The sequence below is a fragment of the Cynocephalus volans genome, chromosome X (genome assembly GCF_027409185.1).
Source record: "Cynocephalus volans isolate mCynVol1 chromosome X, mCynVol1.pri, whole genome shotgun sequence".
Lineage (NCBI taxonomy): Eukaryota > Metazoa > Chordata > Mammalia > Dermoptera > Cynocephalidae > Cynocephalus > Cynocephalus volans.
The window spans coordinates 63774093-63800127 of NC_084478.1; the positions used below are offsets into that span (position 1 = coordinate 63774093).

At 45.0% G+C, this 26035-nt stretch overlaps 1 protein-coding gene across 1 annotated transcript; it reads left to right on the forward strand.

Annotated features, from left to right (window-relative positions):
* Positions 1 to 518: 518 nt before the first annotated feature.
* On the forward strand, positions 519 to 25608 carry USP11 (ubiquitin specific peptidase 11). The gene is made up of 21 exons (XM_063083147.1): positions 519 to 709; positions 17530 to 17639; positions 17817 to 17947; positions 18301 to 18418; positions 18806 to 18951; positions 19099 to 19160; positions 19286 to 19382; positions 19722 to 19895; positions 19987 to 20145; positions 20520 to 20744; positions 20881 to 20964; positions 21074 to 21168; positions 21865 to 22071; positions 22768 to 22823; positions 23017 to 23262; positions 23355 to 23425; positions 23710 to 23822; positions 24351 to 24500; positions 24596 to 24711; positions 24899 to 24987; positions 25079 to 25608. Exons 1-21 carry the CDS (start codon positions 549 to 551, stop codon positions 25214 to 25216), a joined length of 2748 nt encoding a protein of 915 aa, XP_062939217.1. The 5' UTR covers positions 519 to 548; the 3' UTR covers positions 25217 to 25608.
* The last annotated feature ends 427 nt before the right edge of the window (positions 25609 to 26035 follow it).

The following is a 26035-nucleotide window of genomic DNA, read 5'->3' on the forward strand; positions in this document are numbered from 1 at the left end:
TCTAGGTAAGGAAGGGAAACAATGGTCCTGCAGGCCTAGATGGCTCTCTGGAGGTGGAAACCTTTTACCTTGGGTTTTGATGGATAAGAAGGGTAGTGCAACGAAGGAAGGGCATTCTGGTCAAGTTAACAAAAAGGCCGTTGCAGGGTCGGGGTCTGCGGTCCTCAGCAGAACAGGGGCTAGGAAGTCTCAGCCTTTATGTGTCCCTGAGCCCTCCCCAACATGTCCTATCTCACCTTTGGAACCTCGGTCTCCGCCTTCCACGCAACCTTTTGCCCTAACTCAACACTTAGATTCACTCTTGTTTTTCTTAGTTCCCAACTGGGGGGATTTCCCCCGCCCACTGGTCGCAGAGATCACCACCCACGGCCCGATGCCCTCCTAGCCCTCCTAGCGTCCGAGCTTGAGGCCCATTCTCGAGATAGCAGTAGCCCCGCGACTGTTTGGGGGGCTCAGCTTCCGTTTCCGGGACCAGAATCCGGAAGTGACAGTTGAGGGGCGTCATTCTATCTTCAGTTGCGCTGGCTGTGAGAGGACGACGGACGGCGATGGCGGCGGTGGAAGAGAATCCAGCCGCCGCCGCGGCGGCGGCGGCAGCTGAAGACAGAGAACCACAGCGCGAGGCGTTGCCGAGCCTGGACAGCCAGCGACGGCAGATCGAGAACGGCGAGAGTGGACGAGGCCGTCCACTGCGAGCCGGCGAAAGCTGGTGAGACTGGGCGCTGCAGTGGAGCCTCGGCTGAGGGGACAGTGGGGGCGTTGGCGGCCGAGGTCCGCGGGAGAACTGCTGCGGGGGTGGGGCAGTGGCCGGTGGGACAGCGGGCAAGAGGGGTGGGGAAGCACCTCTGTATGAATCCAAACGTCTGGGAAAGAGGAGGGGCCTGTGTGGTGCTGTCTGACGCCTGAGAACAAAATGAGGTTTCTTGTGATGAGGCCAGGGGGCGGGCCGGAGAGGAAACAGCCACGGGGGTGGGGTGGGGGCCGGGCCGGCGTAGTGGAACTGGAAAACTGGGAAGGAGGCGGGCTCTGCAAGCTGAGGCGGGGGGCGTGGTCTGCGTTGCGTCGCCAGCCTCTTGGGGCAGGGCAGGGAGCGGCCTGCAAATGAGGAGACCGTGTGACGTCACAGGAGAGCGCAATGGGAGCAGACAGGCGGAGGGCTGGGGGAGGCAGCGGAGGCCTGGGAACGAGGCTAGGCTTCTGACGTGGGTCTAAGATGCGTGGTGTGAGGCCGGAGAACGACTGTGGAGGAGAGGTAGTGCCCCTGAAGCAAAAAATGGCGTCTGTGAATGAGCAAAGTTTGTGATGCGGCCAGGTTTCTGACTCAGAGGGAGGCTTTTCTCTCAGTGTAAGGTCGCTGAGGAAGGAGATGCTAGCCACGTAAAGAAAGAAAAGATTTTATTAGCAAGCAGCAAGCGGACCTGCCGGGCTGAGCCGAAAAATTGCGTCAGCGCCGAGAGGCAGTTGCGTGTCTTCTTTTGTAAGGTTAAGATTGGCATCTGGCCTAGCCTAGGAAGACTTGGTCACAGTGTTCCACTCCGGATACAGCCTGTTCATGGGAACAGAGACGGGGAGACAGAAACCTTGGGCTAGCTGGGGGAAGCAGTTACAATGTTACACTCGGTACAGCTTGCTGAGCCTGCTGGTGGAAACAGAGACTTAGGGAGATAGAAACTTAGAGGAACGAAATTTAGAGAAATGAACCCGAAGGGTGGGGCTTTTTAAAAATCAGGTTTTCAGTTCCAGGGACCTAACATTCTTCCCTTTTTTATTTTTATTTTATTTATTTTTAGGTAAGGGGGCGGTGATTTTTCTTCCCTTGTAACTACTTCCTGCTGAACAAGGGCGTCGTGATCACGGGGTTGGGGTAGGAGGAAGTGAGTGGGGTTCCGGTAGGCTTTTTGAGATGCTGATAGTCCATTGTAGAAGCAGCTCATGCACCGTGTGCTTGGTGAATGCCTGTAGCTGGTCCTGAATAAAACTGGAAAGAAGCTTAAGTAAACATGGGCCAAAAGCCAAAATAACAAAAAGGGCAAGTAAAAGGGTAGGAAATGGAACAATCCATTGTGTGAACAAAGAAGCAAAGGGAGATGTACTTGTTCTGTCCAGGAGGCATGTAGCCCCATCCCTTAGTCGTACCACCCCATCCCGAACTAAACCGTACTAATTGATATTGAAACAGCATTCTTCCTGGGGGAGAGCACAAGTCCCTCCCTGGGCCACTGTGAGGAGGTCCAGTGCTCTGCGGCTTTGTAAGACTACCGCTGCCAGGGAGTCAACGTGATCTAGGAGATTATCTAGTTGATCCGTTTTTTTTGTTTGTTTGTTTGTTTTTTTAGGCTTTTGGCTAGCTCCTGCTCATGAGTCATTGTTTGGATCGTCCTGCAGAGGAGCCAGGAGAATTGTTGTAGAAGTATAGGTCCTACAGATAGCAGAAGGAAAATTATTACACAAAGGGAATTAGGATGGGGAGCAAAATGGGTAATAGCCGTGAACCAGCCCTTAGACCATTTAATTGGCATAGTTTTTAGGTTTGTAGCCTTTTCAAGAATATTTTGGATATGTTTTTGTTTTGACTTTGTCAGACTGGTTAATGTAGAAACAACAGCTTTCTTTAAGACATAAGCATGTGTTGCCTTCTGTAGCAGTAAGTAGGTCTAAGGCCCTCCTATTCTGTAGGACCACTTTGGCCAGTGAATTTGATTTTGAATGGTGGTAAGAGTGGAGGCCATCTCAGCCAGAGAGTCAGAGAGGACTTTTGATAGTTGTTGGAAATGGGTTGGGGTAGTGTTAACATCAGCTATACCTGTCCCTAGAGCTGTGGAAATTCCTAGGGTAGCCAGTAAGGGAATGAGGAGTGGAGCAGCCTGATTATGCTGGGTCATAGAAGAGAGAATTGTCGCAGGAAGGGGAACCTGAATAGTTTGATTGTTTGGCAGTAAGGTAATAGTGGGGAGCTGGAACACTAAGGTACAGCAGCCAGATCAGTTAGAGGGAAGGCAGAAGTAGGATGAGGTGCCACAAAGAAAGCAGACACCCGGGGTAGTAAGACAGAAGCTGTAGGTGAAAGTGGCTAGTCATGAGACTCATTTATTTTTTAGGTACCATACGGAGTAGGATCTGGAGAGGGTGATGCCAGTTAGGGAATGTTAGTGGTGGAAGAGATAATAGGCATGTAGGAGTGAAAGAGAGTGGAAGGGTTTAGGGAAGGGCATAGTGGAAAACTGTAGATGTAGGCTCATGTTAGATCTTGTCCAAGTAGTTAGGTTAGTAGGGTATGTTGAAGTTCATTGAGTTTGGGTAGAAAGACAGATCTAGCAATTAGTTTACAGGGAAGAATGTGACTGGATTAGGAGTTGTGTAAGGTTTACGAAAAGGATCTAGCTATTGATTTGACGGCTGGACTGAGGAGTGGAAATATTTGTGGCGAGGATGAGTAGAAGGAGTGGCCCAAATATTATGGAGTATATTTGGCAAATAGGAGGATGTAGGTAACAAAAAGTAAACCATTGTAGCTGATCTAAATCGAAGTTGTTGAAATTTTTCTGGAGGTATAACGCAGTTACAGCCACCCAAAGTCCATCTACTGAGGTGAGAGCGTGTTGATGAGGGGCACCAAGAGAGGTTGAGGTATAGGATATGAAGGAAGGTTTTTAGATCTTTTAGCATAGAATTGATGGGAAGTAAGGAGTGTCTGGAGTAATAATCAGATTTGTAATCAGATTTAAATGATATGTCAGTTAGAGCAATACAGGGCATAGTAAGGTGGGCAGCAGAATGGAAGTAGGAAGAGAGTCAGAAGGCCCAGCAGTGAGAAGAGGCCAAGGATTGAGGCAGCTGTGCCGTTACTCATCTGTAGTAGCCTGTTTCTCTGGTATTCAAGAGAGCCAGACAGTGGTTGGGCCGGTGTTGATTACTCTGTAAGAGAAGGGGGTGACAGACTTTGGGAGGATGAGTTTCTTTTAATAGACCGGCCTGGAGTGGTTGTTGAATAACTGGCTTAAGTGTCTGCAGTCCCTCTTTACTGACTAGATATTGGGCTTGGTGAGGGAACGTGGAAAGATTTTTACCTTGTATGGGGGGGGGGGCGGTGTTTAGCGATAGAGTAGTGGTGTCCCAGACCTATAGGATTAACTATATCAGGGGGTAGGGTGTTAGAAGGGAGAGGTGAGTCTGGGTGGCATAAGAATAGAAGAGGTTCAGGTGGGTTTGGAGTAAAGTATATGGATGGCTGGAACTTGGTGAGGATGTCCCTTTGCAAAATAGGAGTAGGGCAATGTGGAATGACTATAAACTGATGTATGAAAAGTACTTTTAAAAGAATACCTGGTAGAGGGGAGGTGACCTTTCATTCGAATGGAATTTCTCCCACTCCCTACAACAGAAATGGAGGAATCAAAAATTGGCCTGAGGGCTGGCCCGTAGCTCACTCAGGAGAGTGTGGTGCTGATAGCACTAAGACCACGAGTTCAGATCCCTATATAGGGATGGCCGGTTTGCTCACTTGGGAGAGCGTGGTGCTGACAGCACCAAGTCAAGGGTTAGGATCCCCTTACTGGTCATCTTTAAAAAAAAAATTGGCCTGAATATTCTGGAAGTACCAAGTGTGTGGTCTCCGTATCTACTAAGAAAGAAATTTGCTTACCTGTTACTGTCACTATTACCAGGGGTTCAGAAGTGGTGATAGGCATGGCAGAAGGGATTGTAAGCCCGGCCCTCGTGGTCTTCAGCGGCTTGTCCCAGCAGGTCAGATAGCTCCAAACAGATAGCTCCAAACCGGGCTCAGTAGGGGTTTTTGGAGGGACTGGAATAGGCCCAGAGACTCTTTTACTACAGTTGACTCCCCAATGTCCCTCCTCACCACACAGGCCTCGGGTTTGGGCAGACACTTGCCTAGTGCCCTTGGTTTACCACAGTTGAAGCAATTACCTTGGGGAGCAGTGGGAGGCTTACCCTGAGCCTTGACTTGAGTCGATTGTGGTTTCTGGTTTTCCCGGATAGCAGCAGACAGCAAGGGGCATTTGATTTGATTATGTTTTAGTTTTTGAGTTTAGATTCCTCCTCTCTGTTTCAGGGTTAAAGTTGGTATGTTACACTCTCAGTGAGGCGAGACAAAAAGTGCACGGCGTTCATTAGGTTCCTGAGTTAACTTTCTTGATTTTGTCATAATTGACTGCCTTTAAAGAAAACTTTTAAAAAAAATCTTTTATGAGATATGTGAGCCATGTGACCTCTCTTTTTTGTATCTGCAGATTTTAGTTGATAGTTCCAATTTGGGTCAGTTTGTTGGGATGGCCATGGGACCCAGAAGATGCTGAGTCAGATCCTGAGTGTGTATGGTGTCTGTATGGGCTTGGGCTGCAGTCCAGACTTGCTTCTACTCCTCCGGGTTTAGAGTGGAAGAGAGGATAACACAAATGTCATGCCAAGTGAGATCATAGGATTGAATGAGATATTGGCATCCCTTTATATCCATATCATTGAAGGAAAAGGGAACATGGACCCTAACAATGTGCTCAGCTCCTGCTACTTTTTGGTCACCAGGTTGTAAATGACCAAAAAGCACAAACTTAGACCTTTCATACAAAATATTGGCTTTTTATCCTTGAGTCATTTTTCACATCCAAATGGTACTTTTTAAATAAGCAAACAGTGTAAAAGAATGTTACAGAGAGAGAAGATGCTTGAAAAGGGATACAGCAGAAAAGCAAGGAAGAATGCAAATTACACCATGTTCAGCATAACTAGGGAAGGAAGCCTGCGGGCTGGCCCGTGGCTCACTCAGGAGAGTGTGGTGCTGATAACACCAAGGCCACGGGTTTGGATCCCTATATAGGGACGGCCGGTTGGCTCAGTTGGAGAGCGTGGTGCTGACAGCACCAAGTCAAGGGTTAAGATCCCCTTACCGGTCATCTTTAAAAAAATAAAATAAAATCCTAGTGCTAGGTCAGAGATCCTCCTCGGCTATGGCCTGGGCCTTCTCAATTGGGGATACCCTCTTGAGTTAGCAAGTTAGCGACCCACAGTTCTCAATGGAGACAAGCAGTGAGACGGAGGATGCTCACTCTTTGCCTTTCTTCTGGGTTTTCTTGCCCTCACTCTTTCAAAACATTTAATGGGGAATAATCAGTTGACTCCTCCCAAGACCACCCCTTTGGGGTGCCTACTTAAAAATCTCGACCCTTTGGGTCTCACAGCAGACATACAGCCAAAACATTTATCTTATACTGCAATTCCGTTTGGCCACAATACAAATTACCCAACGACTCTCAATGGCCTGAGAATGGCACTTTCAGTTTTAATACTCTCTGGGATCTGAACTTTTATCATCGAAACGGAAAAGGGTCAGAGATTTCCGTGTCCAGGCTTTCTTCACTCTCCATTCTAGACTCTCCCTTTGCCAATCATGCAATACCACTCCCCGTTTTGGGGTAACACCATGTGGCCCATGACAGAACTAATCACTCTATCACTGGGTCACAAACCGTGCCATTTTGCATCAGACTATTAGGATAGACAAAGAATATACAGCAAATTAGGCTACATGCTCCCATCACACAGTCTTAAAGGCAAAAAAACAAACAAAAAAAGGTTAAAAGGAGCCAGTCTTTAACAGGGTTTGTTTAGAAACCACAATGCTCATTTAGCAACACCGTATATTGTAACATTCTGAGCTAAAGGTGGACTGTGAAATATTTCCTGCGGTGACTGAAACGTTTGTTTCAACTTATAGCCTGCAGTGGAACTCAGTAAGCTAACACATACCCTAATGATTTAAAAGGAGTCACTACATCAGCCAAACTAGTGGAGACCTAACAGGGGACATTCTCCTTTGTTTCCTTCCGCGCAGGCTTCCCTCCCTAGTTATGCTGAACATGGTGTAATTTGCATTCTTCCTTGCTTTTCTGCTATATCCCTTTTCAAGCATCTTCTCTCTCTGTAACATTCTTTTACACTGTTTGCTTATTTAAAAAGTACCATTTGGATGTGAAAAATGACTCAAGGATAAAAAGCCAATATTTTGTATGAAAGGTCTGTATGCTTGGGTTTGAACAACTAAGTTTGTGCTTTTTGGTCATTTACAACCTGGTGACGGAAAAGTTTTCTCACTGAGTTTCTCTAGGCAACTCTGAGAAACTAAAATGTATCTACAAAATTACAATTGGCTATATCTCTGAACAAAATGTATCTGTACACAAAGTTCTACAAATGTTAAAACCAAAGACTGCTAAAGAAAAAAAGTTTTAAAATCATATCGCTATCAAAAATGTTTTCAGAATTATCAACATACATCTTTGCCTGGGTTTACTAATCAAACAAGATTACATTTCACTTTGCTAAAGGCTTGTAAGGTTAAAGTTGTAAACCCAGCCATAAACAAAAAGATCATTTTAAATATAGTTCTTAGGCAAATGAGGCCAATTTAACATTGATAAAAAAATAAAGATGTATAAAAAGGAAAAAATCAAATTATATGTTTTTCTAAAAATTAACCATTAATATCAAAAGTACTCTGATACAAGGTTAGAGTTTGCTCTCTTACGTTGGAACACCAGATTTCCTAAAAACACTTAACTGTTCTTAACAAAAAATTTTAAGAGGTTTTCTATCTTTTATTTTTTTTATTTATTTTTTTTTAAAAGATGACCGGTAAGGGGATCTTAACTCTTAACTTGGTGTTGTCAGCACCACGCTCACCCAGTGAGCAACTGGCCATCCCTGTATGGGATCCGAACCGTGGCCTTGGTGTTATCAGCACCACACTCTCCCGAGTGAGCCACAGGCCTGCCCAAGAGGTTTTCTATCTTTTAGATAACTGACCTAAGAAACTTAATCTGTGTTTTATCAAGACAATTTCTTGCGCTCTCTGCTTTTCAAATCCTTTGTCACTTTGGTTTTTATAATGATTTGTGATCTTATTTAACTAGATGTTTTAAGCCTCTGTTATTTTACAAACTTTCCAAAACCAAATTCTGAAAACTCAAACTTTTGACTTGAACTAACTTTGAGGGGTTTCAAGGGACCTGGAGCTTCTCAAAGGACATATATATATATATATATATATATATATATATATATGAGATATCAAAACCAATTGGCTTATTTAATAAATTAAACTATATGGAAAGCATTGTCAAAACAGGAAATAATGTTTGACCTCCTTTGTGTTATATACTCAGATACTGTTAATATGTGTTCCAAAATTATGTAAGGTTCTTCAAAATCTATGTATTGATATAAATACTATCAGTCTGAAGTATACATTTATGAACAAAAATTAAAACATTTACTTTTCTCTCTTCTACTTGATCCCTCCAGGATTTTAAAACTATTCATGAGTATTGTTATTTTATGACAATATAGTTATTTACATAAGTTCAGTAAGAATCTGTTCTTGTAACAGGACACAGTTGAACACACTGGTTATTTTACCAAGACTTTGACTAGAATGTCATGTTTTCAGATATGACCAAATTGCTCTGCCTCTGCTTGCTCCCACCACTGTCCCCCGCTTCTATTCTTCCCCTTCAAGAGGTAGCAGGAGCTGAGCACATTGTTAGGGTCCATGTTCCCTTTTCCTTCAATGATATGGATATAAAGGGATGCCAATATCTCATTCAATCCTATGATCTCACTTGGCATGACATTTGTGTTATCCTCTCTTCCACTCTAAACCCGGAGGAGTAGAAGCAAGTCTGGACTGCAGCCCAAGCCCATACAGACACCATACACACTCAGGATCTGACTCAGCATCTTCTGGGTCCCATGGCCATCCCAACAAACTGACCCAAATTGGAACTATCAACTAAAATCTGCAGATACAAAAAAGAGAGGTCACATGGCTCACATATCTCATAAAAGATTTTTTTTAAAAGTTTTCTTTAAAGGCAGTCAATTATGACAAAATCAAGAAAGTTAACTCAGGAACCTAATGAATGCCGTGCACTTTTTGTCTCACCTCACCGAGACTGTAATATAATATACCAACTTTAACCCTGAAACAGAGAGGAGGAATCTAAACTCAAAAACTAAAACATAATCAAATCAAATGCCCCTTGCTGGCTGCTGCTATCTGGGAAAACCAGAAACCACAAACGCCTCAAGTCAAGGCTCAGGGTAAGCCTCCCATTGCTCCCCAAGGTAACTGCTTCAACTGTGGTTTGGGCAGGCACTAGGCAAGTGTCTGCCCAAACCCGAGGCCTGTGTGGTGAGGAGGGACATTGGGGAGTCAACTGTAGTAAAAGAGTCTCTGGGCCTATTCCAGTCCCTCCAAAAACCCCTACTGAGCCCGGTTTGGAGCTATCTTTTTGGAGCTTATCTGACCTGCTGGGACAAGCCGCTGAAGACCACGAGGGCGGGGCTTACAATCCCTTCTGCCATGCCTATCACCACTTCTGAACCCCTGGTAATAGTGACAGTAACAGGTAAGCAAATTTCTTTCTTAGTAGATATGGAGACCACACACTTGGTACTTCCAGAATATTCAGGCCAATTTTTTTTTTTTTTAAAGATGACCAGTAAGGGGATCCTAACCTTTGACTTGGTGCTGTCAGCACCACGCTCTCCCAAGCGGCCATCCCTATCTATATAAGGATCCGAACCCGTGGCCTTGGTGTTATCAGCACCACACTCTCCCAAGTGAGCCACCGGCCGGCCCTAGCACTAGGATTTTCGGAACCTGAGAAAACTGAAGAGCGGAGCGGCAGAGAGTCCCGGAAATGTGTGGCGCTCTCAGCTTACTCACCCTTGTCGCAGCTCCTGAGAGAAAATTTTGCAGGATCGGTGGAGAAAGTCCCTGGGAGTGCCTTTCTCGGCAGGTTCAGGAGGAGGAGGCAGAGGGTGGATCAAAGCCCCAAGAAAGAATTGGCAAGGGAGTCCTGCCAGAGAGGTCCATCTGCGATGATCTTGGCTGTGGTCTACCGAGGGGGACCAGGGAGAGTGCCGCATGATCACGGTCACTTCTCCCCAGGGCCCGTCTCAGTTAGGCTCTGAGAGGGAACGAAGGGGTTAAAGGGGGGGGGGGTGATGGGAGGGCGATCCAGCTACCTCTGACATCCTCCTTCCGGTTTTGTTTGGGCACTAAAATGTAAGGTCTCTGAGGAAGGAGATGCTAGCCAGGTAAAGGAAGAAAAGAAGATTTTTTTTTTTTTTTTTAAAGATGACCGGTAAGGGGATCTTGACCCTTGACTTGGTGCTATTAGCACCACACTCCCAAGTGAGCCACAGGCAAGCCCTGAAAAGATTGTATTAGCAAGCAGCAAGTGGACCTGCCGGGCAGAGCCGAGAGGCAGTTGCGTGTCTTCTTTTGTAAGGTTAAGATTGGCATCTGGCCTAGCCTAGGAAGACTTGGTCACAGTGTTCCACTCCGGATACAGCCTGTTCATGGGAACAGAGATGGGGAGACAGAAACCTTGGGCTAGCTGGGGGAAGCAGTTACAATGTTACACTCTCGGTACAGCTTGCTGAGCCTGCTGGTGGAAACAGAGACTTAAGGAGATAGAAACTTAGAGGAACGAAATTTAGAGAAATGAAACCGAAGGGTGGGGCTCTCTAAAAATCAGGTTTTCAGTTCTAGGAAACTCACACCCAGGACGGGAGAAAGTGCGGGTATTTAGCATCGGAGCGGCCTTCGATGTTAAATTTTTCTTAGTAGTGTTTTTTTTTTTTTTCTATAATCAGGAAAAAATCGGAATTTTAGAAATATCAATGTGTATCTTGATAAATCAGCTTGTTTTACTGATTTCTTTGCTAACCAGTGCTTCTTGAAATTTACTGCTTCTGAGTTTATTCTGTTTCTCACCGAGTTACATCTCGTTATTTTCATTGTAAAATACGTAAGACCTAAAAAGCCTATATAAAACGTTTACACAGCCCAAATTGACAGACATCCTATTAAAATAAATGGCCTGTACTCTCCAAAAATGTCAAGGTTGTGAAAGACAAAAGCTGAGGAACTGTTCCAGGTTAAAGGAATTAACCTCATAAAATAATTTTTTCTCTTTTACTGTAAAAGGCGATGGAAAAATCAGTGAAATTTGACTAAGATCGATGGATTAGATATTAGTAACTGCTGATTTCTTGATTGAGATAATTGTAGTCATGAAAGAGAATATCCTTGTTTTTAGGAAATATGTACTGAAAAATTTAGGGGTAAGGAACCATCGTGTAAGAAACTTATTCTCAAATGGTTGAAAAAATAGCATATGTAAAAATGCATGTACTGGCGGGGGGGGGGGGAGTGAGAAGATGTTGGTCAAAGGATACAAAATTTCACTTAGACAAGAGGAATAAGTTCAGGAGATCTATTGTATATCATGGTGACTATAGTTCATAATAATGTGTTGTATACTTGAAAATTGCTGAGTAGATGTAAATGTTCTCACCACACAAAAAGATAAGTATGTGATGTAATGGATATATTATCTTGATTTAGTCATTTCACAGTGTATACATATATGAAAACATCATGGTGTACACCATAAATATACACATTTTTTGTCAATTTTAAAATAAATAAAAATTTTTTAAAATGTATGTGAAGAATCCAATTTAGCAAATGGGTAAAATGTTAGATTTGGGGGATCTGGATGAAGGACATATGGGAAATTCTTTGTATTATTTTTGCTATTTTTCTAAGTATTTCAAAGTAAAAAATTAAAGAATAATAAAATAAAAACACATGAATTCACCACCCAGGTTAAGATTCAGAACATTACCTTAAGAAATCCTTCTGTGCCCCTCCCAGATGGGAATTCTCCCTCCCTAGTCCATGGGAAACTGTTATCCTGAATTTTGAGTTGTCTCTTCCTTTTCTTTCATGTTTTACCACCACTGTATGCATCCCTTAAATAGTATTTGTTGTCTAAGCTTTCACTTTATATATATGAAATCATACTGGATGCATACTGTGAGCCCTTTTCATCATATCAGGTGGTAGGTACATGGTATACACATGACATCATTGGTGATGTTAACTTTGATTACTTGGTTACAGTGATGTCTGCCAGGTTTCTCAACTGTAAAGGTACTATTCTTTACATATGCAGTAATTGTTTTTAAAACATATATCATGTGCATCCATTCCTCAAAATGTCCTAACAGTTTCCTGTCTCATGCAGTATAAATGCTAAAATCCTTACAATGACTTGCAAGGTGGTACACTGCTTCCATTCTGATTTCTTCGCACATCCCTCCTCTGATTACACACTCCCTTCCGAATCTCTCCATCAAGGGCCAGCCATATTGGACTCTTGCTGTTCCTCAACATGTCAAGCTGTAGGGCCTTTTTGAGTGGTTTGCTCACTATACAGAGTTCTTTTATTTATTTATTTATTTTATATTTTAAAGATGACTGGTAAGGGGATCTTAACCCTTGACTTGGTGTTGTCAGCACCATGCTCACCCAGTGAGCAAGCGGCCATCCCCATATGGGATCCGTACCCATGGCCTTGGTGTTACCAGCACCACACTCTCCCGAGTGAGCCACGGGCCGGCCCTGTACAGAGTTCTTTTAATAACAGAACCAATGAAATGTATATCCCTGTTACTGGGAAGATGAGTTGAGATTCCCCAAATGAGGAATACAAAACCAAGTAATGTTTTTCTACCATTACATCATAACTGTTCAGCAAGGAAAAGCCTCAGACCATCTCAAGAATAAGCTATAACCAGAACATTTTATAGCCAAGTTGGAGATGTTCAAAAGGGCCTCAAGACTTTGGTTCTTGCCCCTTCCTACCTTTACAGCCTTGTCATGATTGTATCATTGGCAGATAAGACATGAAATCTTATCATCCTTGGAAGTACCCTTTAAAATTATCCCACCAGTACCACCAGGTTTCCTTTTGGGGTGATGAAAATGTTTTGGAACTAGGTAGAGGTTATGGTTGCACAACATTATGAATGTACTAAATGCCACTGGATTTTTCACTTTGAAATGGGTTAATTTTATTATGTGAATTTCACTTCATTAAAAAAATCGCCATGGCCATGTTGCTTTACTACTGAAGCCAGTTTATCTCTGCTATTGTGGGTATTACCATGGAGCATTTTTGCTAAACCCCACCTTTTTTTGTTGCTTATCCATTTAGGTAAGAGTAAAGAATCTCAAGGTTCTTTAATTTGCTGTCCATTTTATAGGGTTTGCTGCAGTAGTCAGGAAAGAGGTGTATATAAAGCATTTTGAGGTCATGGACTAACTGCAAAACATATACCTTGTCTCGGTATTAATATTTGTACCTTCTGTCTTTTTTCAGCTCTCAGATGTGGGCAAGGGCAATTAATTAATTTGGTCATCTGAACTGATTTAATATCTGAGAGAAGCTTATATTTTAAGAGTAAATATGAATCTATGATAGTACAACCTCCTTAAAAATTTTCAGTTTTTCTTTTTGAGGATGAACCAAACAATTAAATCAGGGATAGCTGAGGGAGTCTCTAGCAGATGTGTTCAGGGTGTGGATGGTTTCCTAACAGAGGTGAGCATTCACGGGGCTGTCCTTGTTCAGGTAAAGGAAGGAGGGGGTTGGGTTCAGAGTGTTGCACCAGCGGAGGTGACAGGTGATGTGTGAAGGGAAATCAAGGCTGGCTCACAGGAGGTTAAACCTAGAAATGTTGAGGAAAGATATTTATTTGTATTAGCATATCTAATTGTATATGATTAACTGTAATTAACCCAGGAAGATAAGCTTTCTGTTTGATTTGTCATTTTTTTAAATATTAAGTTTGAAAAATGAAAGAGCTCTTAAATTTTAAATGAATTAAAATTTGGAGAATTTTAGATAGATATGATTATTACTCTTATCCTTCTTTTTGTGGGGTGAAGGAGAAAATCTTTGGGTTATCTCCCAAAGATAGTTTAGGCATAAAAGAACATTTAACAGTGTTATTATCCTAAATCTGGGACCTGAATTTGGGAAAAACAAGATATAAGTTGTAAGTAAAGATAAGAAATATTTACAGTCGACTTTGTAAAAACACACAGCAATAAACAACAAAGCTTATTAGGAGCTTAATTTTTTTAAATCAAGGAATCTTTTTTAAAATGGGTTAAGATATTTTATTTTATTATTTTTTTTTGTCGTTTTTTCGTGACCGGCACTCAGCCAGTGAGTGCACTGGTCAGTCCCATATAGGATCCGAACCCGCGGCGGGAGCGTCGCTGCGCTGCCAGCGCAGCACTCTACCAAGTGCGCCACGGGCTCGGCCCTAAGATATTTTAAAAAATAAGAATATGTCAAAAAGCACCAAGAGTTAACAATAATTTGGCGACAAAAAAGGAATTTCTAGTCTGGACATAAGGTAACATAGTGGACCGAAATTGTAATTTTCCTCTTGTGGTACATTATTTATGTAACAATTTACAGTAAGAGATTTATTAAAATGCCTTTATTAAATTATGTATTTAAGCTTATACAGGTAAATAATAAATTTTGTACAACAGTGTTATGTTACATTTATCATCTGAATAAAGTAACAAGCTTTTAATTAAAAAGTAGGAAACCATACTTCTTAACAAATCCATATTTCTATTTCTCTATAGTTATTGTATCTAGTATAATTAACCATTTATATAAATTGTTAGCTTAACTAAAACAACCAATTTTCTTTTTCCCAGACAAGAGAAGACTAGAGGACAGAAAATAGAGAATTATTTAGTAACGTTCCCATAAGCACATATTTCATATTATTTTAACCAATTTGAGGAAGCACAAGCATAAGTGACTTTAAGGGCCAGTTGGTTAGAACACAGCCCTGTAACACCAAGGTCAAAGTTTCGGTTCCCCATACTGGCCAGCTGCCAAAACAATAAACAAAAATTGGGGGGCTGGTGGGTTAGCTCACTTGGGAGAGCATGGTGCTGGTAACACCAGGGTCAAGGGTTCGGATCCCCGTACCAGCCAGCCACACACACACACACAAATAGAATTTTGAGAATGGAACTGAGACCACCAGAGATGGGAAAGGGGGGAGGGGGATGGAGAGAGAGAGAGTTAGCAATAAATTGGTAAAGGACCACAAAATACAATTATATTGTATAATGTTGAATATACTAATTATCCATAATTTAAGCATCATATATTGTACACAGGTATTGATATTCAACACTGTAAAAAAAAAAGAGAGAGAGAGAACACCTTCAGAGGGCTTGTATGAGGTCAGGGGAAAGACCACAGAGGTGAGGTGGGGTGTGGGGATTGTAGCCTGAGCTGAGAACGGACTACTAGGTGGAGTGAGTGGTTACCTTTGGCAGGAAGAGAAGGGGGTGTGATTAGAAAGGGCATTTAGGGGGCTTCTGGGGAGCCAGCAATGTTCTAGTTTTTTAATTAGATGGTAATCACATGAGCATTCTTTTTATTATATCCCATTAGGCTGCTCATTTGTTTTATTAAATTTTATGTATGTGTTAAATTTCATAATAAAATGGTTTCAAAAAGAGAAAAAAAATCATGACTTTAGCAAGATCAATTGTATTTCTGTATACTAGCAACAAGAAATTAGAAAGTTAAATGTTAAAGGATAGCATTTACAGTAGCATCCCCCAAAATCGAATACCTATGAATAAATATAATAATATGGGTGTTCTTGATACAATGATAACTTTGTCATGACTGCCACCTGGCCTGACAGAGATTGTAAGTCATCTTGATTTCAGAGATTTTACAATGTGTTGGATTTTTCTTGTGTGTGTCTTTGAATTGAAGCGATATGGTAATAATATTATGTGAAAATTTGTGTAAAACTTCAGTCCTCAATGGAGCCTTTAGAAACTCAGATTGTAGCCAGGTCTGGAAGTTTTGCTTATCCACTATAAAGAGTGGTTTTTAATGTTAATTTTTATTAAAAATCTGCTCTTAAAAAGAGGTTGAGCAATGCCTCCCCTTGCATTGAAGGTACCATTAACCATAAATTAGCTTTACTGAATAAATTAACCTCATAGGCTATGGAGGCAAGTAAAGCCGTGAAGGTGGGATTGAAGGTGTGTGTGGTGGCGGGTAGTGTTGGCAATGGGGTCTTCTGGGTGAGTGATGGGAGGAGGTCTGTGGCATGAGCCACCGGGGCAGGGAGGGTGTGTTTTCACTGGTTTGAGTGATGTGGTAGGGTCTGTGGGGATCAGTATAGCAAAAACCAAACAAAACAGGCAAAAAAAGCCCCAAACCAAAACCAACACAAAACCCACACAGAAGTGTTTGTGACTACGATTTTTCTTTTTTTTCTTTTTTTTTTCTTTTTCGTGACCGGCACTCAGCCAGTGAGTGTACCGGCCATTCCTATATAGGATCCGAACCCGCGGCCGCTGGGAGCGTCGCTGCGCTCCCAGCGCAGCACCCTCCCGAGTGCGCCACAGGCTCGGCCCGTGACTACGATTTTTCTATCCCTCCATCCCTCCACCTGTCTGATCCTTTTATGATAAGAGAAAGTTGACATTTTAAAGAATCACATTTATCAGGTTAAATTGCTGGAAAACCAGCCAATGGAATGCTATGTACATTTCATCAATTAGGTTATGTGTGTGTGAATGTGGGAGGCGGATTGTATGTCTATGAGCATTTATATCTCCAAAGCCTGGGATCAGAAGAATAGCAGCTAACATTCATTTAGCACTGATGATATGTCAAGTATTTTCCAGACTTTAGAATTTCTCAACATTTTACAAAGGCAAATTTCAATATAGTCCTAAATGTTTATCCTTGTGCATGTAAGTTCCTCCTTTAAAAGAGAGCTAAGACTGGTTGGTTAGCTCACTCAGAGCACGGTGCTGATAACACCAAACTTCAGGGTACAATCTCTGTATTGGCCAACCACCAAAAAAACGGAAAAGAAAAACAAAACGTAATAATAAAAGAGAGCTAGTTGGACTGTACACTGAAAAATAGCTAAGATGGTAAATTTTATGTTAAGAGAGAGAGCTAGTCATAAGTTCAGAAATTTATTATAAAGCCAAAATAAATCCTAAATACGAAAATGATGAAAAATGGCAATATGCAATTTGTGAAGGAAAACTTTATGATTCTCTTTAGCATTTAACATTTTTTTCAATTTCTGAGCATATTTTCAAAATTTATCAAATCATTTCTTAGCTTAAGAAGTTTGCTTCTGTTGATACATTTTTTTTAAATGATGCACACTTAACAAATGGCTAAAGGCTTATAACATTAGCTACAAATGACGGATATTTTGAGCCTAATTTAACTATGTTGTCCCACAGACTAATACAAATTAATTATCTTTTATTTTATAATAAAGCCTCATGTTTCCAGTACTATGGGTGTGGGTTTTTTGTTTGTATGCCATTATTGAGCACACTTCTGTTTTTAATCAAATCTCTTAGTATCCTAAGAAGTTGGGTATCCTAATATACAAATCTGAGTATCACTGAATAAATTTTGCTTCTAATTTATTTTTATATGATGCTGCAACTTTTCATCTTGAATTGTAATGTGTTGATACTTTTAGTCTAATAGCCATGGGAAGTTGTATAACTAACCCCCAGATAACCATATAACACCTTGTTACCTCTCTGGGCCCCAGGTTCCTTGTGGAGCAGCACTGGTATAAACAGTGGGAGGTATACGTGCAGGGAGGGGACCAGGACTCCGGCACCTTCCCTGGATGCATCAACAATGCCAAGCTCTTTGAAGGTAGCAGGCCTCTGCCTCCCCACATCAACCTAGCCCTGGAGTTCTTATCCCCTTGTCCCTACAAATGATCATAAGCCCATTCTCTGTGCTCGGTCGTTGGTCTGATGGCCAGAGTGATTCATTGGTTCCCTTCCCTGATTCTTCCTCTGCCACCCCCACCCCCACCCTACCCTGCAGATCAGATAAATTGGCGCCTCAAGGAGGGACTGGTGGAAGGCGAGGATTATGTGTTGCTCCCAGCAGCTGCTTGGCATTACCTGGTCAGCTGGTATGGTCTAGAGCATAGCCAGCCACCCATTGAACGCAAGGTATAGTGGTTCATGAGGGTGTTTGGAAGGGGATAGGTTCCGTGGGAGGTCAGGTAGGAGAAAAGCCTTATAGGCCCAGGATGGGTCCAGACCCATGTGTACATGTGTCTCCATGTGTGCTGTTTAGATATACCTGTATCTGCGTTCCTCTCCCCTTCATAGCTCATTATATGGGTAAATTTGTGTGTCCACTGGGTGTGTTCACCTGTGCGCCTCCTTACAGATCATTGTATTTGTGTCTTTGTATGCTCTGTGTGTAAGCCACAGTGTGTGCTCCTCTAATCTCAGAGTCTTGTGTCTGTGCATGTATGCAGCATGGGTACACCTGTGTATGCACCCCTCTACACTTGCAGGTCATAGAGCTGCCCAACATCCAGAAGGTCGAAGTGTATCCAGTAGAACTGCTGCTTGTCCGGCATAGTGATATGGACACAAATCACACTGCTCAGTTCAGCCACACAGATTCTGTTGGTGAGTCCGAGTATCATTGAATGAGTTGGCATTCCCAGCCACAGGTCACAGCTCAGTGACTTGAGGATACATGGGATTAGGCTGTGGCAGACTGAGAAAGCACTGATCAGATTTTGGAGGACCAAGAAGGCATTGCCCAAGTTGGGCAGAGGCATCAAAGGGGTCTACTGGAGTCTCGAGGTTATGTGAACTGCTACATTCCAGTGGTAGAGGATATTTGCTGGGGATCTCAAGTCCTGAGTGTGGGTCAGTCATTTGGAGATTGATCAGAGACTCAAGGTATTGACCAAGTATGCGAGGTCTGTGGGGATAAGTCAGGAATACCAAGATGGGTTGTTCATTCTGGGTATCAGGAAGACCTTGAATGTGCTCCATTACCCTTCACAGATGTAGTATTGCGCACAGCTCGGGAGCTTTTCCTGGCAGACCCCCAGGAAGAGACGCGTCTTTGGGTCAAGAATTCAGAAGGCTCTTTGGATCGGTTGCGCGACACACATGCCACAGTGCTTGATGCTGCCCTCGAGACTGGCCAGGTAAGGGTGAGGAGGGCTTTTCTGCTTAGGTGGATTGGCAGATAGACTCTCCTGGCAGTGCCCAGGTTGGAGGAAGAGAGGGCTAGGTGCCCATAAGGCCCTCCCATTAATGCCTTTCCTTCTCTTCTTTCTCTTCTTCTAACCCAGCTGGTCATCATGGAGACCCGAAACAAAGATGGCACTTGGCCCAGTGCACAGCTGCATATCATGTGAGCCCTTGGGGTGTCTGGTCCTGAGTGGAGGCATCCTTCAGTATGCAAAATGACTGAGCCCATGAGCACATTGGAGCTACATGTAGTAGGCCCTCAGCTAATAGTTTCTCATCCAACTCCAGGAACGTGTTCGAAGAGGATGAGGAATTCCAGGGCCAGCCAGGCATCTGTGGCCTCACCAATCTGGGCAACACATGCTTCATGAACTCAGCCCTGCAGGTTGGGTCATTAAAGCCCACAGGGGTGGGCTTCAAGAGTTGGGGATTGAGGACAGAGTTAGGGGCCCAGGGGGACTGCAGGGTGAGGTTGGAAGCTAAGGCCCAATAGGTCTGAATTGACATGCCCGCATTTGTTTCTGAAATATCAGTACCTCCTGCTGATCGCCCCCTGCTTTCTCTTTTTTTTTCTTTGTCACTACATTTTTTCCTCTTCGTGAAATATTAATATTTTCTCTGCCCCACTCTCCTCTCCCTCCTGGCTTCCTTTTTTCTGTTCTCACTTTGGCCACCTTCTCTCTCCTCTTCTCTGCCTCACGCACCTGGCTTCTGCTCCCTGCAGTGCCTCAGCAATGTACCACAGCTCACTGAGTACTTCCTCAACAACCGGTACCTGGAGGAGCTCAACTTCCGCAACCCACTGGGCATGAAGGGTGAGATTGCAGAGGCCTATGCAGACTTGGTGAAGCAGGCATGGTCCGGCCACCACCGCTCCATTGTGCCCCATGTGTTCAAGGTGTGACTCATCCCTGGGCACCCCTCCACCCCCAACTTTTCTTGGCTCTCTTAACTCCCTCTTGCTCTAACGGCCCTGCCCATCTTCTCAGACCAAGGTTGGCCATTTTGCGTCCCAGTTTTTGGGCTACCAGCAGCATGACTCTCAGGAGCTGCTGTCATTCCTCCTGGATGGGCTACATGAGGACCTTAATCGGGTCAAGAAGAAGGAATATGTGGAGCTGTGCAATGCTGCTGGGCGGCCAGATCAGGTAGGCTGCTCCTGAAAGTACCCCTTCCTGAGAGTCCCCTTAAACCACTATGATCTCTGCCTTAGGGATTCTTTGGCCTCCCTAGGATATCCAACATCCCACCATTTTCTTTTAAGTTCCTCTACCCTGACCTCAACTCCAACCTCAGTCCCAACCCTAGCTCCAACGCCACATCTGCCCCCACACCCAGCTCAGAGTTAACCTCAACCCGCCCCAACACTCACAGTGAATATAGTCTCCACATATCCCTAGCTGTACCTCTACCTCTGGACTTTAACAGCAGCCTTACTCTTCACCCTGTACGAATCCACCCCAAACTATGGTTTCCTTCTGCCCTGGGCAAGCCTCACCACCCTCCACGGTACTGTCTACAGGAGGTCGCTCAGGAGGCCTGGCAGAACCACAAACGACGAAATGATTCTGTGATTGTGGACACTTTCCATGGCCTCTTCAAGTCCACGCTGGTGTGCCCTGATTGTGGCAATGTGTCTGTGACCTTCGACCCCTTCTGCTACCTCAGCGTCCCACTGCCTGTCAGCCACAAGAGGGTCTTGGAGGTCTTTTTTATCCCCATGGATCCCCGCCGCAAACCAGAGCAGGTATGGGGGAGATGAGAACATGGGGACATGATGAAGGACATGTAGTCAGAGTCTGATTACTCTGCCCTACCTAAAGCTTTCCTGATTAACTCACCACAGCCCTTTTGATCTTTTGTTGATACTGTTCCTCCTGCAGCACCGGCTTGTGGTTCCCAAGAAAGGCAAGATCTCGGATCTGTGTGTGGCTCTGTCTAAACACACGGGTATCTCACCAGAAAGGGTGAGACTCTCTGCAGATGGAGGCTGGGTGGGATTCAGGGTCAAGGAGGCAGAGAAGTCTGGGGAGACCTTGCAGACTGACCAGCACCCTCTCTACATCCCATTCCCAGATGATAGTGGCTGATGTCTTCAGTCACCGCTTCTATAAGCTCTACCAGCTGGAGGACTCTCTGAGCAGCATCTTGGACCGTGATGATATCTTTGTGTGAGTGAAGGGATCAAGGGGAGATGGTGGTTCCTCAGGAACCTGGTCCACTTCCTTTTGTATAATTCTGCCTTAACCACCTTCTCTCTTCTCTCCTCTGCCTTATTTTCAGGGCACCTGCCCCACACAACTTTGGCCATGTGCCTTGGCAGGTTAGGGGCTTGGGGCTGTCAATGGAGTAGGATGACAGAGCCTTATACAGGCTGTCCTTGGGTGTTTTTCTCCTTGTTATGGGAGGGAGGCCACAGTTTCTTATTTATTTCATTCAGCACTTACTAGGCCCCTCCTGTGTACCATACGCTGGGCTGAACTCCTTATTCTATTGTAGTCCTCAAACACAGAAAGAGATTTTTGAAAGAACATAGGAGCATTCAGAAAAAATTTTAAATCTTTGGGTAACTAAAAACTAAAATTGAAAGTGCTTTGTGAGTAGAAAAGTTCTTTGTAAACCAAGCAGTAGTTTACAAAAAGAAAATGATTTTTAAAGCACTCCGATAGCACCAAAGTACTTTATAAAATAGCACATAAACAAAGTGCTCTGTAAATCATCTAACAGTTTGTAAAGCACAAAACATTTGGTGACTTTTCAGATCCTTTGAAAAATATCTTCAGGCTGTGAGCAGTGAGTGGGTGGAGCAACTGGTGCAGTGTCGGGGATGCCTTGATCAGGCCTGACCTGATGTCCACCCCCCACAGATATGAGGTATCAGGTCGGATTGAGGCCATCGAGGGCTCAAGAGATGACATTGTGGTTCCTGTCTACTTGCGGGAGCGCACTCCAGCCCGAGACTACAACAACTCCTACTATGGCCTGATGCTTTTTGGGCACCCACTCCTGGTGTCAGTGCCCAGGGACCGGTTCTCCTGGGACGGTCTATATAACATCCTAACGTACCGGCTCTCGTAAGTGTCTCCTTCCCCGGGGCCAGGGGTGAGGTTGGGTCTGAACTCAGACCTGGGTGTTTAGCTACTTATTTGACACCTTTCCTTCACGCAAAACACAGTTCAAACTTAACATGACCATAGAAGAACTTGTAGGGCTTTTTCTTTCTCTAGACCATTGGTTTCGCTACTGCCTCTTAGGTGCTGGGGATACAGAAGTGAACAAGGCAGACAAAGTACAGATGACTTCATCTTATACTTAATTGTCTCCTCCTTGGAGAGACTTGGTTATCTGTATTTTTACTGATAGATTTTCATCGTGCCTAAAATCCAGAGTTCTTACCATAGCAAGCAAAGCAATACATTATCTGGGTTAATCTTTCCTCCCTCATTTTACACTCAAAAGTCCATTCCTCAGACGCCTTCCCTGATGGAAATTTACAGCAGGTGGTGTGTCTGTTTACCAGTGGCTTGTTAGACTTAAAATCCATAACGCTCCTGTGGCACACAAGATCCTACATTCTCAGGCCACTGCTGACATCTTCAGCCTCTTCATGCATTTATATGTCACCTCCTCAGACCTTCCGGGCCTGTAATTAAGAACAGTTTATGTGAGGGTTTACCAGTGGCTTCCTATCATCTTTAAAGTAAAATCCCAGGCTCTGCCCCCACTGTCCTTGTGCCCCTCCCTTGGGAGTCTCCTCTGCTCTGTTGCAGACGCTACGTGGCCAAACCCAGCTCAGATGAGGAGGAGGACGATGGGGATGAGAAAGGTGAGAGAGAGGAGTGAGAGAGGGTCGACAAGGAGGAGGGTCTATACAGGTGGTCCTGTGACCTGAGTGGGGATGAGGGTCAGTGGGTGGGGGGTCTGGGATAGGTCTGACCCACACAGGGTTCACCTGAATGTGCAGTGCAGCTCAGCCTCCAGGGCTCACCCTTCCCCTCTTTGACATCCTCTCATCCTAGATGACGATGAGGAGGAGGACAAAGATGACCTTCCTGGGCCCTCGACTGGGGGCAGCCTCCGAGACCCTGAGCCAGAGCAGGCTGGGCCCAGCTCTGGGGTCACAAGCAGGTGCCCATTCCTCTTGGACAACTGCCTTGGCACATCTCAGTGGCCCCCAAGGCGGCGGCGCAAGCAACTGTTCACCCTGCAGACAGTGAACTCCAATGGGACCAGTGACCGCACGACCTCCCCTGAAGAAGTCCATTGTAAACTCCTTTGGCTGTGAGCCAGGGTTGGGAAGGTGGAAGGTGGGATTTACTAGCAGCAGGACCCATGACCACCTCTCCCTCGCTTCCAGCCCAGCCGTACATTGCCATTGACTGGGAGCCGGAGATGAAAAAGCGTTACTATGACGAGGCGGAGGCTGAGGTAAACGAGATCCCAGGGAAGTGGGGCACTTTTAGCTCTCACCCCTCAACTCTTCACATTGCCCCCCACTACCCCAGCCCCTCCAGCTGGGAACAGAGCCAAGAGATAGGGTCCAAGTCCAGCCCAGCCTTGGAACCTAATACCCGCTGAGAGCTCCAGAGCCTCAGGTTCCTAGCCTTAGAGTCCATGCTCGGACCCACTCAGCATGTGTCATCCATGCCTCTCCCTGCTTCTCCACCCACCCTCATACCCAGCCATCTGGCCCTCTGCTCACCCAACCCTAGGGCTATGTGAAGCATGACTGCGTTGGATACGTGCTGAAGAAGCCTCCGGTGCGGCTGCAGGAGTGCATTGAGCTCTTCACCACCATGGAGACCCTGGAGAAGGAAAACCCCTGGTGAGGGGCCAGCACGTGGTTTGTGGGGGTTTCATGGGGTTTCACTACCTGCCCAGGCCCCTGTTAGCTGCCTAAACATACTTCTTTCCACTCTCCCCATCTCTCAAACCCTTCCTGCGACACTAGCCACCAACACCCCAAGCATATTCCCACCTCAGAGCCTTTGCTTGGGCTGTACCAAAGGATTAAACAGGAGGCAATCAATAAATACCTGGAATGAATGTGACTAAAATATGAAGAGAGGAAACTAGAGGGATAGAGTCAGGCAGACTAGCATCTTATGGACCAGAAATCAAACAAAATTGCAAAATAGTACAAAAGCATGTACAAAAGGCAGTCAGTCAGTCAGTACTTGATGAATGAATGAAAGGGTTTTAATGTGAAAGAGCAAACTAGAGTACCAGGCATGCTGAAAGTAAGAGCAGCTTCTCTGTGGGCCAGGCATGGCATGTGAAGGCCAGATAGCACAACGGGCGTGCAGTAGGTGCTCAGAAAATGTCTATTTACTGCCTTGGACTCTGTCTGTAGGTACTGCCCTTCTTGCAAGCAGCACCAGCTGGCCACCAAAAAGCTGGACCTGTGGATGCTGCCAGAGATTCTCATCATCCACCTGAAACGCTTTTCCTACACCAAGTTCTCCCGCGAGAAGCTGGACACCCTTGTGGAGTTTCCTATCCGGTCAGGGGCCAGGGGGAGGATGGCTGGGGTAAGGCAGGGAAAGGGGCTGGGGGCAGGGCATACCACACTAGTATTAACCCTCTCCCCACCCACAGGGACCTGGACTTCTCCAAGTTTGTCATCAAACCACAGAAGGAGTCATCTCCAGAGCTATACAAATACGATCTTATTGCGGTTTCCAATCACTATGGGGGCATGCGTGATGGACACTGTATGTGCAAGGCTGTGGGCAGGGACATGTCTGGGGGCAGTCTGGACTGGGAGGGTCAGGATGTCCCCAGTGGGTGAATGGGCATGTGAGCCGGTGGCAAGGTTATCAGGGTTGGAAGGGTGAGAGTGAATCAGGATGCCTCTCAGGGGCAGGAGGGTGGGTGAGGATCTCTTCCCCTCCCTTTCAGACACAACATTTGCCTGCAACAAGGACAGCGGCCAGTGGCACTACTTCGATGACAACAGCATCTCACCTGTGAATGAGAATCAGATTGAGGTGTGACTTCTGTCCTCCCTTCTCTCCTTCTTCCCTTCTCCTGACTCCACTCCCCCACCCAATCCGTACTGACTCCTGTCTCTCCCTGCAGTCCAAGGCAGCCTATGTCCTCTTCTACCAACGCCAGGACGTGGCACGTCGCCTACAATCCCGGTCCGGCTCGTCTGGTCCCCCAGCCTCCCCTGCCTGCAATTCCCCACCGAGCTCTGAGTTCATGGATGTTAACTGAGGGGCCCTGGGTCCTGCCACAGGGAAGGAAGCCCTCTCTTCCATCTTGCTTCTTGTGTTTTCCCCCATTCTCTTCCCCGTGTTAGGTGCCCCCGCCAGGCACTACAGGCTTAGTTGTGGCTACTGTTCTCCTGTGCCGCTCGTTGCGATGATCTCTCTGGGAGGAAGAGGCCCTATCTCTTCCCAAGAGTGTGCTCCCTGCCTGTGTTTGCCCCTTAGAGCAATAACCTACCCTCTTAGTCCCTATTTATGGTTACCCCTTCCCTCTTTCCCAGCCTGGAGTGTTCTGAGTGGGTGATGGGGGTTCACCTGAACACAAGAGTGTATTTTCTTATTGAGACTCTGTATCTTCTGCTGTGTGGGTATATATATAAAACACCAGTCTGTCCCTCACTCAGCAGTGTGGTTTTTCCCCCCGGATTTACTAAGTATCAGTCTTATGCCTGTGTTCTGGGTGCTTATTGAATGCCAGGTGTGTGGTGGATGCTGCTTTGAGTGCTCATTGAGTACCAACTGTGTGCCAGGCACTATTCATTCCAAGCACCAACTGTATGTCCGTCTGGTTTTTTCAAAAGTGTTTTACAAATATTGACTCATAATCCTGACAATCTCATGCAGGAGTTGTCATCTCCATTTTCATATGGGGAAACTGAGATACAGAGGTCAAGGAATTGCTCAGGTTCTATCAGAAGGTCAGTATATCTCATCAGTTACCTTGGAGTCGGTCCCTGGAGGGGGCGTTTGGCCTGTGTGGACCCAGGACTGCAAATCTTTCTGCAGACATGAGCTGCACTACAGCTGATGTGGAAAGGGCACATCT

Bases quoted from the DNA above. Each gene is read 5' to 3' on its own strand.
- USP11 (XM_063083147.1), top strand. From the start codon at position 549: ATGGCGGCGGTGGAAGAGAATCCAGCCGCCGCCGCGGCGGCGGCGGCA. The intron at 17,948-18,300 runs GTATAGTGGTTC...CTACACTTGCAG, and splicing joins AGCCACCCATTGAACGCAAG to GTCATAGAGCTGCCCAACAT. The intron at 24,501-24,595 runs GTCAGGGGCCAG...CCCCACCCACAG, and splicing joins CTTGTGGAGTTTCCTATCCG to GGACCTGGACTTCTCCAAGT.